Source organism: Macaca thibetana, chromosome 20 (assembly GCF_024542745.1).
Source record: "Macaca thibetana thibetana isolate TM-01 chromosome 20, ASM2454274v1, whole genome shotgun sequence".
Lineage (NCBI taxonomy): Eukaryota > Metazoa > Chordata > Mammalia > Primates > Cercopithecidae > Macaca > Macaca thibetana.
The window spans coordinates 73048747-73062499 of NC_065597.1; the positions used below are offsets into that span (position 1 = coordinate 73048747).

At 50.4% G+C, this 13753-nt stretch overlaps 1 protein-coding gene across 1 annotated transcript in view; it reads left to right on the forward strand.

Annotated features, from left to right (window-relative positions):
* The window catches only part of LOC126944712 (3-phosphoinositide-dependent protein kinase 1-like), a 66506-nt gene that overhangs the window by 34945 nt on the left and 17808 nt on the right, over nucleotides 1-13753 (forward strand). The window contains 2 exon segments of the mRNA XM_050774500.1: nucleotides 2044-2188; nucleotides 2849-2946. Of these exon segments, the coding sequence (XP_050630457.1) occupies nucleotides 2044-2188; nucleotides 2849-2946 (243 nt within the window).

A 13753-nucleotide genomic window follows, 5' to 3' on the forward strand; every position in this document is an offset into this window, starting at 1 on the left:
AGTCCCTTCCCTTCTGGGGTTCTCCTCATTGCCCTGAAGCTTCAGGTTCATCCTTGGTGGGAGATGATGGTACCGTGGCAAACAGAAGCCAGAACTGAGCCGGCAGGCCAGCCTGGCTGTGAGCACGAGCCCCACTTCCTGGCCTCGAGAGCCACTGCTCAGGGCAAGCAAGGACTTGGGTCCCCGTGTCCTGGGCTGCAAGTAAGTGTGAAGTATCTGGAGGTTTCCGGTAATGGGGATAGACGTTTGCCGCTCCAGGGGAATCTGTATATGGGGTGCATTTGTTGTCGGCCTTAAGTCCTCTTGGAAAAGGAGGCTACAGATGGGGCCATCACAGAGCAGTGGTGCCCCGAGGAGGGGGCCCTCCCCAGACACACTTAATGAGTGTAGAAGTTCACGAAATGGCTTTTGTCTTACAAAGTGTGTCACTTGGCCAGGCGCGGTGGCTCACGCCTGTAATCCCAGCACTTTGGGAGGCCGAGGCGGGCAGATCACAAGGTTAAGAGATGGAGACTATCCTGGCTAACATGGTGAAACCCCGTCTCTAGTAAAAATAGAAAAATTAACTGGGCATAGTGGCACGTGCTTGTAGTCCCTGCTACTCGGGAGGCTGAGGCAGAAGAATCGCTTGAATCTGGGAGGGGGAGGTTGCAGTGAGCCGCGGTAGCACCAGTGCACTCCAGCCTGGTGATAGAGTGAGACTGCATCTTAAAAAAAAAACCAAAACATGGCCGGGCGCGGTGGCTCAAGCCTGTAATCCCAGCACTTTGGGAGGCCGAGACGGGCGGATCACAAGGTCAGGAGATCGAGACCATCCTGGCTAACCTAGTGAAACCCCGTCTCTACTAAAAATACAAAAAAACTAGCCGGGCGAGGTGGCGGGCGCCTGTAGTCCCAGCTACTCGGGAGGCTGAGGCAGGAGAATGGCGTAAACCCGGGAGGCGGAGCTTGCAGTGAGCTGAGATCCGGCCACTGCACTCCAGCCTGGGCGACAGAGCGAGACTCTGTCTCAAAAAAAAAAAAACCAAAACATAATGTGTCACTTTATCCATGGAAGGAGCCTGCAAGGAAGGGGCGGTGCCACGCATGGATGCCCTGTCTCAGGGCAGGGGCTGCCGCGCTCTCCGCCCGCCGCTCCCCCGGCCCCCAGGATCTTTGTGCATTGAAGCCTGCACGTGAGTTATGTGTGCTTTTTAGTCAGGGTCTGTAGGCCCTGTCTCCAGCGGTCCGCTTTCACTGAAGCCACAGACACCGCCAGGGGCCAGAGGGGCAGTCGGGGCTGAGAGGCTCTGTTCCCGTTTCCTTGAGACAGTGTAATGGTGTTCTTGATGAGAAACCCCTCATCAATGCTGGTGCCTCACCTTGGAGCTGGGGCCTGGGGTGCCCGTCAGATCCAGGGACATGACTTTCTTGGGCCACAGGTACTTTCAGTTTGCATTTAATTAAAACCAATTCTGATCAGTCTTTTAAGGCTAGTTTTCTTTTTTTAGAAATTTTTGTTTTTTTTTTTTTTTTTTGAGACGGAGTCTCGCTGTGTCACCCAGGCTGGAGTGCAGTGGCCGGATCTCGGCTCACTGCAAGCTCCACCTCCCGGGTTTACGCCATTCTCCTGCCTCAGCCTCCGAGTAGCTGGGACTACAGGCGCCCGCCACCTCGCCCGGCTAATTTTTTGTATTTTTTTTTTTTAAGTAGAGACGGGGTTTCACCATGTTAGCCAGGATGGTCTCGATCTCCTGACCTCGTGATCCACCCGCCTTGGCCTCCCAAAGTGCTGGGATTACAGGCTTGAGCCACCGCGCCCGGCCCAAGGCTAGTTTTCAAGAAATGACTTTTACAAAATAAATACATTAGCCAGGCGTGGTAGCGCCTACCTATATTCCCAGCCACTTGGGTTGGTTAAGGAGGGAGGATCGCTTGAGCCAGGGAGGTTGAGGCTGCGGTGAGCTATGACTGTGCCCCTGCACTCCAGCCTGGGCAGCAGAGTAAACCTGTTGCAAAACAAAACAAAAGATTTTTACACTTCCTTAACTGCACAATATTCAGATTTCGGCCTTAGTTATGCCAAAAATGGAGAACTACTTAAATATATTCGCAAAATCGGTTCATTTGATGAGACCTGTACTCGATTTTACACGGCTGAGATTGTGTCTGCTTTAGAGTACTTGCACGGCAAGGGCATCATTCACAGGTAACCTCGGGGGTGGCTGGGTGGGGTTTACAGGATGTCAGTTTAATGATTAGGGCCAGTGACCATTTGGCTCACAGGCCACAGCTGATGCCCAGATGGTCCCCGCCCTTGAGGTCAGCCTGGTTGGAGTGCTCCCTGGATGGGTGTGACTGAGATGCCTGCCGGTGCCACAGCGGGAGCGCCAAGGCAAGGCCACACGTCCATGGAGCCCTGACATGGAGAAGCCGTCCTGCAAATGCCACATCAAATGATTTCGTGTCTTTCCCGGCAAGCTAATGATTCTTTTCACCATCTTGACTGATGCGTTTTATCTTTTTCTGTGGTACCTTCTGTGTGTACTTCTTTCTGGTCTGATTTTCCATGACTTTCTGATAAAGTCATCTCAGAAGTGTGCACAGCTGTCATCTTGTGTGTTAAAAATGATAGATTATACTTCATTAAAAAGCTAATTAGAATGGCATGGAGATGTGAGGCGGTAAATCCCTACTGTGTACAGTCAAAACTTGTTGCTTGTGAGCTTTCGGCCCGTATCCCCTGGTTGTCAGCCTGTAAGGATCATAAGCATTCATTTGTTCATTTTGTTTTCAGCAAAATTTAGAGTACGTAATAATGTTGCTGTTTCACGTATTTCTTCTCAAATGTGAAAATCTACTTTTACAGGGACCTTAAACCGGAAAACATTTTGTTAAATGAAGATATGCACATCCAGATCACAGATTTTGGAACAGCAAAGGTCTTATCCCCAGAGAGCAAACAAGGTGTGTGAGTTTTATTTCTAGCGGAGCCTGGCTGCGTGCTTAAGATGGAGAGCGACTTCTGAGGAGTGTGTTGCATTGTGTCATCTTCATTAACGACAGAGGTGGGGACACCTTGGCTGTCCTCAAACCGATCTTGAACTTTCTCTGGGCAAGACCCTGCCTTGCCAGCAGGTCTTCCTGCGGGGGCCCCAGGCAGTGTGTGCTGGTGTAGAGGGGGAGGGTACTGGTTCTCCTCAGCGTCTGCTCTGGTTCATCCTCCCTACTCGTCTTCTGGACAATGCGGGGAGCCACATTCGTACCCAGTCACCCGTGTGCGGGACTGGGAGCCGTGTGGTCAGCTCCTGGCTCCTCCTGGCTGTATCGCAGGTAGGATCTGGGGGCGCACATCCCTGTACCTCAGTGCCCTCGCTCCGTTACCTGTCCGTCTGTCTCCTGCCTGCTGGCCACATGCATGTTTGTCATCACGAAGCCCCGGTCCTGTTCCCAAGGGTAGTTTCTAGCCTTGGACCCTGTTGTGGCAGCTCCATCGGAGATGTTGCTGAAAGTCCACTTGGGCCAGAGAAGTGGCCTAGGTTGTCTGAGCCAGCTGGGGGCATCTCGATGCCCTTCAGGTGCTTATTGGGTAAAAGTCATAAACTCTGGAGGTGTAAAGAAAGACAGTTGAAATTCTTTTTTTTTTTTTTTTTTTTTGAGACGGAGTCTCGCTCTGTCTCCCAGGCTGGAGTGTACTGGCCGGATCTCAGCTCACCACAAGCTCCGTCTCCCGGGTTTACGCCATTCTCCTGCCTCAGCCTCCCGAGTAGCTGGGACTACAGGTGCCCGCCACGTCGCCCGGCTAGTTTTTTGTATTTTTTAGTAGAGACGGGGTTTCACCGTGTTAGCCAGGATGGTCTCCATCTCCTGACCTCGTGATCCGCCCGTCTCGGCCTCCCAAAGTGCTGGGATTACAGGCTTGAGCCACCACGCCTGGCCTGACAGTTGAAATTCTGAAGGCTGCTTCGGAGTGCTGGGTAGAGAGAAGATAAAGCCTTGGGGTGGGGTTTGGGGAAGCTGAAGGCTGTTGTGTGCATTATAAGTGATCTTGAAGATGAACCTCGGGTGATTGCTGGGGTCTGTCTGGGTCAAGAGGCTGGGTCCAAGGGCCTCCAAGTGGTGCATGAGCCCCTGCCTGGGCTTGGGGTGCCCGTCAGAGAAAGGCCTCCCTGGAGAGCTCTGGGGGGGTCAAAGGTGCTGGAGACCGGTTTGGAGGGACGTGAGTGCAGGTTTGTTGGTGGAAGAAAGATTCAGATAGAAGTGACCGTGTTGTAGCTGCTCTCGTGTGGAAAAGGGGAACCGTGATCACGGAGCGGTGGTGGTTCTGGCCTCATCTCCACAGACGGCGAGCTGGCCCCCAGTAGCTGGAGGAGAGCACAGCTGGGGGGAGAGCAGGCCCTTTAGCAAGGCAGGCACTCCGGACTCAGCTCGGCGTTTCTGTTTCTTAGGAATTGGCCCTGTACTCTGTGTGCTGGGAGGTACCCAGCTGGTGCCTGTGGGGCCTCTCTTGGCACCTTGAGGTAGTGGCTCGTTTCCTCCACTGGGCCGTATCTTTCCCTTCTGGGTGTTTCCAGCCCTGTGTTTTCACACTCAGGGCTCTGGTTAAGATTCTGTCAGTTGGTGCTTTCATCTCTGCACAGTCATGGAGGCCCTAAGACGCTGTCTTGGATTTGGGAACTTCTCTGAGAATCCTCAAACATCACCCTGGCTGTGCATGGGGACTCACACCTGTAATCCTAGGTCTTTGGGAGGCTGAGGCAGGGGGATCGTTTGAGGCCAGGAATTTGAGACCAACCACTGGGCAACATGGTGAGACTCCATATCTACAAAAAAAACAAAAATCATCCTGGTGTGATGGCACACACCTGTAGTCCCAGCTACTCGAGAGGCTGAAATGGGAGATTGATGGTGTAGTGAACTAGGATGATCCCACTGCACTCCAGCCTGGGTAACAGAGTGATCAACTGTGTTAAAAAATAGTAATAAATAAAAAATAAAAAAAGCCTGTAATCCCAGCACTTTGGGAGTCCACAGCGGGTGGATCACGAGGTCAGGAGATCGTGACCATCCTGGCTAACACGGTGAAACCCCGTCTCTACTAAAAATATAAAAAATTAGCCGGACGTGGTGTTGCGTGCCTGTAGTCTTAGCTACTCAGGAGGCTGAGGCAGGATACTCGCTTGAACCCGGGAGGCAGAGGTCGCGGTGAGCCACGATCGCACCACTGCACTCCAGCCTGGGCAACAGAGTGAGACTCCGTCTCATAAATAAATAAATACGTAAATAAAACACATCACCCTTTTGGAGTTAAGGTGGAAACCAGCCATCAAGCCAGAGCCTCTTGTTTTCTAAGGTGGCTTAGTTCTGCTGCCCTCCGCAGCCTTTTGTAGCCCACCTGTTCCCCTCCCCGTCCAGTGGCAGGCAGGAATGCGCACCTCCCGCCCAAAGCTGCACAAAGCCAGGGAAGTCTTCCTGGCGTTTCGGACAAGCTCTGAAACCTTGATCTGTTTGACTCATTCCTGTTAAATAGTAACCGTTTTACTGACTGGTAATCCTATTTCTGTGTACACAGTGTAACCTCATATCCCTCAGTGTTGTCTGTGACAAAGTTGGACCAAACAGGAACTTCTGTCTCGCAAGCTTTCTTAGGATCTGTCAGTGTCTTGCTGTCCTTGTGCTGACTTCCTGCCCAGAGATGAGCCCACAACATTCCGTGGGGGCAGGAGAGCTGCAGGCTGGCTCTGCCCACAGTCAGCCCCGGGAACCACTCTCTGGGCTGTGCCCGCGGTCAGCCTCAGGAACCATCTCCCTGGGCTCTGCTCTGGGCGGTTTTCCCTTCATGTGGATTTTCTTTCTTTTTTCCCTCCTCCCTTATTCCAAGGCTTTATTTATTCATAATTTCAACGTTTATTTTAGATTCAGAGGATCCATGTGCAGGTTTGTTATGTGGGTAGATATTCTTTCGAATCTGGTATTTGGCACAGGGATAGTCTTGATGCCCTGTCGCCACTTAAAAAAATAGGCATTTAAGTGCGCTGATGAAATAGTGAAATAGCCTGGGCCCAGTGGCTCACGCCTGTAATCCCAACACTTGGGGAGGCCGAGGCAGGTCGATCATTTGCACCCAGGAGTTTGAGAGCAGCTTGGGGAACACAGCAAAATTATGAAGCGATCTTATGTGTCTCTACATAAGATAAAAAACAAAAATTAACTGGGCGTGGTAGTGCGTGCCTGTAGTCCCAGCTACTCAGGAGGCTGACGTGGGAGGATCACCTGAGCCTGGGATATTGAGGCTGTAGTGAGCCATGATCCTGCCACTGCACTGCAGCCTGGGCAACAGAACAAGAGCCTGTCTCTGGAAAAAGAGAAGAAATCGTGAAGTAAACCTTTGCTTTTTGGTAGCAGGAGGCTAAAAATCTTTACATCATTGTAAACCAGGGCCAGTTGTTTGTGTGTATAGAAGATGTGGTAGTTCTTTTCCTGTTGTTTGAGGAAAAGGAAAAAACTATAATTTATGTGGAGAATTAATTTTGGTAACTTATTTTCTGTTTGAGGTAGTTCAGTATCTTGGAGTTGCTTCCTGCGTTGGCTTCTTTTGTGCAGAGATGGCTTCCCCAAAACATCTTCCAATCCAGAATAAAAGTGTTGATGGGAGCAAGGCATACCCAGGTTCCTTACCTGTGCAGCAGCTGTGCCACGCCCTCCTCCTAGAGGGAGGCAGGTTTTCTCATCGTCCCTGTGGGGTGGGGTGGCCCCATATCTGCAGGGGGAGGTGGTGGGAGATGGAGCAGGGCAGTAGTGTGGGCTTGGGAGATTGAGGAGGACCTCCTGGCAGAGAGGACTTCTGCCTCCTCTCCTTGTACAGGAGCCTGTGAATGCATCCTGGTGAGGGCGGCTCACTCAGAGGAAGCTTCCCACCTGGGGTGTCTCTGGCCTGTGCTCTCTTTGCAAGGACCTTGAGGAGCTCGGGGTGTCCTCGGAGCTTCAGACTTGGAGTGGGGTTTGGACACCTGTGTTCTGACCTGTGCAGGCCTTTCTGGTATGCAGCCAGGTGTAGAGGCGCCACTCACCAAACAGGAAGGAGAGGAAGGCCAGCAGGTGTGGGCGGGGCTGGCTGGAGAGGGTGGACGCTGTAGGCTTCAGTCACTCCTCTGTCCCCATCTGTGCACGGCCATCGTCCAGACCCTCAGACTAGCTGCCATTGTGCTTCCCACTATGCTGTGGACTCTAGACGCTCTCCTGAGGGCCACAGCGGCCTTGAGCTTGCCGCCATTCTAGCTTAGTCTGGATCACCCGTCGGCGGCACAGAGAGGAGCTGCCTTCAAAATGGATTTTCCTGTATGACGGAAAGTGGAATTTGCACAATGAAAGAGAGTGTCCCCATTCTCCCATCACCAAGAGCAGCTCTTACCATCTTCAGATGGTTTATTTTGGTCTTTTCCAGATTGGCATTCATTTAGGATTGGCTGTGATGCATGGGGCTGGGGAATGTGTTTATTTTTTTAAAACAGAATTACTGCTTGTTGTGAAAAATTCACTCAGTACTAGTGACCTGATGCCCAGCATGCTCAATTGGTTTTCCCTGTAAAAATTCCAGTATGTAGGCCGGGCGCGGTGGCTCAAGCCTGTAATCCCAGCACTTTGGGAGGCCGAGACGGGTAGATCACGAGATCAGGAGATCGAGACCATCCTGGCTAACACGGTGAAACCCCATCTCTACTAAAAAATACAAAAAACTAGCCGCGCGAGGTGGCGGGCGCCTGTAGTCCCAGCTACTCGGGAGGCTGAGGCAGGAGAATGGCGTGAACCCGGGAGGCGGAGCTTGCAGTGAGCTGAGATCCGGCCACTGCACTCCAGCCTGGGCGACAGAGTGAGACTCCATCTCAAAAAAATAAAATAAAATAAATTCCAGTATGTGTCGCTGAAATACAAGTCTTTTTAAAAGCATAACCGCAGTACCATACTGTTTTATACATAAAAATTAACAGTCATTGCTTAATATCTCAAAGTGTGCAGTTATATTTCCAGTTCATTTGCATCTGTGTGGCATTGTTGAACATGGTCCTCCTCCTGGCCACTATATCACATTCAGAGTTGATTCTCCCCTCCCTGTTCAGAGACTGGTGTTGGGTGTTGTTTATTAGGCATCTCTCTGTGACAGCAGCAGCATTTGTGGCCATCGTTGGCCTAAATTCATTAACTCAGTGCAGAGAGTGCAGAAAGGTTATAGCCTGATATATTCATGAGATGGAATTCATTAAAGAGAAACTTCTCCCCAGCAACTTTTGGGTTAACTCGTGGTATCATTTGTAAAGGAAAAGTAGGATAAATGCTTCTTTCCCCCTTTCATGCCAGTTTTGAAAACCACAAATTGATTCACTGTTATCTTCCAATGACGATTAGTTCATAAAAAAGTTACTACCCTTCCTCACACCATACACAAAAGCTCACTCCAGGGCTGGGCGCGATGGCTCACACCTGTAATCTCAGCACTTTGGGAAGCTGAGGCGAGTGGATCACCTGAGGTCAGGAATTTGAGACCAGCCTGGCCAACATGATGAAACCCTGTCTCTACTAAAAATACAAAATTTACGGCTGGGCGCGGTGGCTCACGCCTGTAATCCCAGCACTTTGGAAGGCCGAGGCAGGCGGATCACCTGAGATCAGGAGTTCGAGACCCACCTGACCAACGTGGTGAAACCCTGTCTCTACTAAAAATACAAAATTAGCTAGGTGTGGTGTGCATGCATAATCCCAGCTACTCAGGAAGCTGAGTCAGGAGAATCACTTGAACCTGGGAGGCGGAGGTTGCAGTGAGCTGAGATCCACACTATTGCACTCCAGCCTGGGCAACAAGAGAGAAACTCTATCTCAAAAAAAAAAAAAAAAAAAAAAAAACCCCAGGTGTGGTAGCGGACTCCTATAATCCCAGCTACTTGGGAGGGTGAGGAAGGAGAATTGCTTGAACTTGGGAGGCAGAGGTTGCAGTAAGCCGAGATCACAACACTGTGCTGCAGCCTGGGCAACAGAGCAAAACTCCGTCCCCCAGCCTCCCATCTACCCCAGTCACCAAAAAAAAAAAAAAGTTAACTCCAGGCTGGGCACGATGGCTCACACCTGTAATCTCAGCACTTTGGGAAGCAGAAGCAGGCAGATGACTTGAGGTCAGGAGTTCGCGACCAGCTGCCCATCTCTACTAAAAATACAAAAGTTAACCAGGCATGGTGATGTGCGCCTGTAATTAATCCCAGCTACTTGGAGTAGGGGCTGAGGCAGGAGACTCACTTGCACCTGGGAGACGGAGGTTGCACTGAGGCGAGATCGCACTACTGCGTTCCAGCCTGGGCGGTGGAGTGAGACTCCATCTCAAAAAAAAAACGTTCACTCTGAATGCATTAGAGGTCTGAATGTAAGGGCAATAACTGTGACACTCTTAGAGGAAAGTATAGGATTAAATGTGATAATTGGGTTAGGCAATGTTTTCTTAGATACACTGCCAAAGGCATAAGCAACCAAAGAAAAGGATGAGTTAGATTTATGTCAAGTTTTTTTTTTGAGATGGAGTCTTGCTCTGTCCCCCATGCTGGAGTGCAGTGACTCAATCTCGGCTCACTGCAAGCTCTGCCTCCCGGGTTCACCCTTCTCCTGCCTCAGGCTTAGGAGTAGTTGGGACTACGGGCGGCCCCGACCATGCCAGTCGAATTTTTTTTTATTTTTAGTAGAGACAGGGTTTCACCGTGTTAGCCAGGATGGTCTCGATCTCCTGACCTCATGATCCACCCGCCTCAGCCTCCTAAAGTGCTGGGATTACAGGCGTGAGCCACCGCGCCCAGCTATATCAAGTTGAAGCACTTTTGTGCTTCAAGGGATATCACGAAAGTGAAAAGACCCACCAAATAGGAGACACACTCTGCTAATCATCTGTCTGATAAGGGACTTGTATCCAGAATGTAAAGAACTCAGAGGGAGGAAAAAAAAAAATAAAGCACGGAACAAAGGGTATGACTAGACATTTTTCCAAAGAAGAGATATACGAATGGCCCATAAGTACATGCAAAGTTACTCAATATCATTAGTCATTAGGAAAATGTAAATCAAAACCACAGGGTGATACTACTTCACACCCACTAGGATGGCTGTGATCAGAAGACAGATATAACAAATGTTATCAAGGATTGGGGGGATTGGAACCCACATATGCCATGGGTGGGAATGTCAGATAGTACAGCTACTTTGGAAAACAGGCTGGCAGCTCCTCAAAAGGAAACAGAATTACCATATGACCCTGCAATTCCACTCCTAGGTGTGAACCCAAAAGAAATGAAAACACACATTCAGACAAAAACAGGTGCTAGAATGCCCATAGCATTATTTACAGTAGCCAGAAGGTGGAAACGATGCACGTCATCAAATGAGTGGATGAGTGAGTGGCGTCTCCACACAACGAGGGAATCTTCTCCAGCCCTAAGGAGGGATGAGGTACTTATGCATGCTGCCATGCAGATGGGCGTTGAAAACACTGCCTGAGGTGAAAGCCTGCTGGGATCTGAGAAGGGATGGCGTTGAGTCTGGAGATGAGCTTACAAGGCGTTACCATTGTTAACCCATGTTAAGTCTTCTGAGCCATCAACGTGGGATGTCTTTCTGTTTATTTAGATCTTTCTTTCAAAAACACTTTGTAGTTTTCAGAGTATAAGCTTTATGCTTCTTTTCGTTACATTTATTCTTATTTATTTTTAATGTTACTCTAAACAGAGTTATTGGCTGGGCATGGTGGCTCACACCTGTAATACCAGCACTTTGGGAGGCCCGGGTGGGTGGATCACCTGAGGTCAGGAGTTGGAGACCAGTTGAGGCTGGAGGATCACTTGAACCTGGGATGCGGAGGTTGCAGTAAGCTGACATCACACCACTGCACTCCAGCCTGGGCAACAGAGTGAGATTTTGTCTCAGGAAAAAAAAAAAAAATAGAGTTGTAAATTTTCTTTCCTTTTTTTCCTTTTTTTTTTTTTTTTTGAGATGGAGTCTCGCTCTCTCGCCCAGGCTGGAATGCAGTGATGCAATCTCGCCTCACTGCGAGCTCCGCCTCCCAGGTTCATGCCATTCTCCTGCCTCAGCCTCCTGAGTAGCTGGGACTACAGGTGCCCGCTACGACACCCGGCTAATTTTTTTGTATTTTTAGTAGAGATGGGGTTTCACCACGTTAGCCAGGATGATCTCAATCTCCTGACCTTGTGATCCGCCCTCCTCGGCCTCCCAAAGTGCTGGGATTACAGGCGTGAGCCACCACGCCTGGCCTTCTTTTTTTCTTTTCTTTTCTTTCTTTTTTTTGAGACAGAGTTTCGCTCTTGTCGCCCAGGCTGGAGTGTAGTGGCACGATCTCAGCTCACCACAACGTCTGCCTCCCGTATTCAAGTGATTCTCCTGCCTCAGCCTCCTGAATAGCTGGGATTACAGGCGCACACCACCATGACTAGCTACGTTTTTGTATTTTTAGTAGAAACGGGGTTTCACCACGCTTATGGATAAGATGGTCTTGAACTCCTGACTGCAGGTCATCCGCCTGCCTCGGCCTCCCAGAGAGCTGGGATTGTGAATTTTATTTTTGGATTGCTCCTGGAAATTGTGTGGAAATGCAGTTGCTTTTTCCTGCCCTGCACCCTGCTGAGCTCTCGTTAGTTGTCATAGCTTCTCAGTGGAGTCCCCAGGACTTTGTGCACACAGGATCCTGTCATCTGTGGTTCGAGCTAGTTTTACTTCTTCCCTTTCAACCTGGCTGCCTTTTATCTTCTTCCCTAACTGCCCTGGCTGAGACCTCTAGTACGGTGTTGACTGGACGTGGTGAACAGGGCGCCCTGGTCGTAGGGAGAGCGTGGAGTGTTTGACCGTCGAGCACGATGTTGGCCTTAGGCCGTGCGTGCCCTCTGTCAGACTCTGGGCCCTCCCTTCTGTGCCTCGGCTATTCCGTATTTTTGTCCTATAGAGGTGGGGAATGTTTGTTAACTGCATTTTCTGTATCTATCGAGGTGGTCCTGTGTTTTCCTTAGTGCTTTATTCTAATGAGATGCAACGCATTGCTTTTTGTATTTTGAACCAGTCTTGCACTGTGTCATACATCCTCTTGGTCATGGTGCCTAGTCCTTTTCAGATGTTGCCGCATTTGGTTTGCTGGTGTTTCGTCCAAAGGGTAGTCCCATTTTGTGGAGCGTTCTTCTGTGCTGCTTTGTGGGTTTGTGGACACGATGGTAGCCGGCACCCTTGGCTTTGAAGAGAGTGTGGGTGTCTCGTGAGCTCAGGATCCCTTCTTCAGGTCTTCCCTCCCCAGCGCCCCCTCCAAGTATGACTGGCAGATCTGGGGGACTATGGGTGGTCCATGGAGTTTCTTTGATGAGGGTGGAGACAACAACCCAGCCGAGACCTCACTGTCGGTAGTCCCGTGGCATGGGGGGGCAGCAGCGGCCAGTGCAGGTCTCTGGGCCTGAGTTTCCAGCAGCTGGAGAGGCGTGAGCTTTGGCCAGTCTCTGAGCCTCCCGGGAGAAGTAACTAGGTGGTTTCTGAGGTTTCCTTACGCTCTATCTGGGGCTCTCAGCTCGGATGTCACTGATAGAAGTCAGGGGATCCGTGAGGCTGGATAGGAGGAAATTCCTAATTTTCACGAAGCTTTCAGCAAAGCGTACCATTTCCTTCCATTATGAACATCAGCAACAAATGTCTGTCATCAGAAGTCACAGGTATTCTCATGTCATGCTGCAGGGGTCACATCACGGTAGTGACGCCATGCCACTTGTGCCGAGCACCGCTGCCGGGTTACTGCGGCGTGACCCGCTGCTGAGTCCGGCTGCGGGAAGGTGAGAACAGCAGCAGCGGTAGCAGCATCGAGGGCCCTACCAGCGTGGAGCTCGCTATGTAGCACTCGTCTGAGAGATGGGGCGGGTGTTGGTGCACAGACTTGCTCTGTGCACAGCCTTGCTGTTTAAAAACACATATGGCTCTGTGTGCTGCACGACAACCTCAATCATTTAATTATGCATTATATACATCTCTCCATAGGAGAAAGACACATTTTTAGACTTTTTAATGATGGCATTTAAAAAAATACAAGTCACAAAAGCAACGCTTGATGATAGTAAAGAACAGAAACACTGAATAGGTAGATGGAGCGAGTGGCGTCCCGTCCTGCCGGCAGACGCAGCCCTCGTCACCGTGCCACACCGGACCCTGAAGGACAGATCCGGCATGGAGAGGGAACTGCAGGGTCAGGGAGGCAAACATCTTTGTGACTTCTGACGCTCATTGGAAAATTGCCCCCAGAAGCGATGCCATTTTACAGCCCCACCCGTAGCGCGGCGTCTGTCCCCTCAGATCCCTGCCAGCGCTATGTATTTTTATTCTTTTTCCCCTTTGCCAATGTGATAGGCTGTCGTGTTCTAATTTGCATTTCTTTGATTCATTGCAGGGCTGAATGGCTTCGTTTGTTTTTGGCTCTTGGTTTGGTTTGCTTTCCTCTAGGCCAGCGGGGGCGAGTGCGTGTTTGCGGATGTCCTTGGTGTTCTTGGCAGGATCACTGAGGGTCCTGGCAGGATGCACATGCAGCCATGAAGTCTTTGTTTTTTGTTTCTTTTTTGAGACAGGGTCTGGCTCTATTGCCTAGGCTAGAGTACAGTGGCGCAATTGTGGCTGACCGCACCCTCAGCTTCCTGGGCTCAAGCGATCCTCCTTTCTCAGCCTCCCAAGTAGCTGAGACTAGAGGTGCACCACCATGCCTGGCTAATTC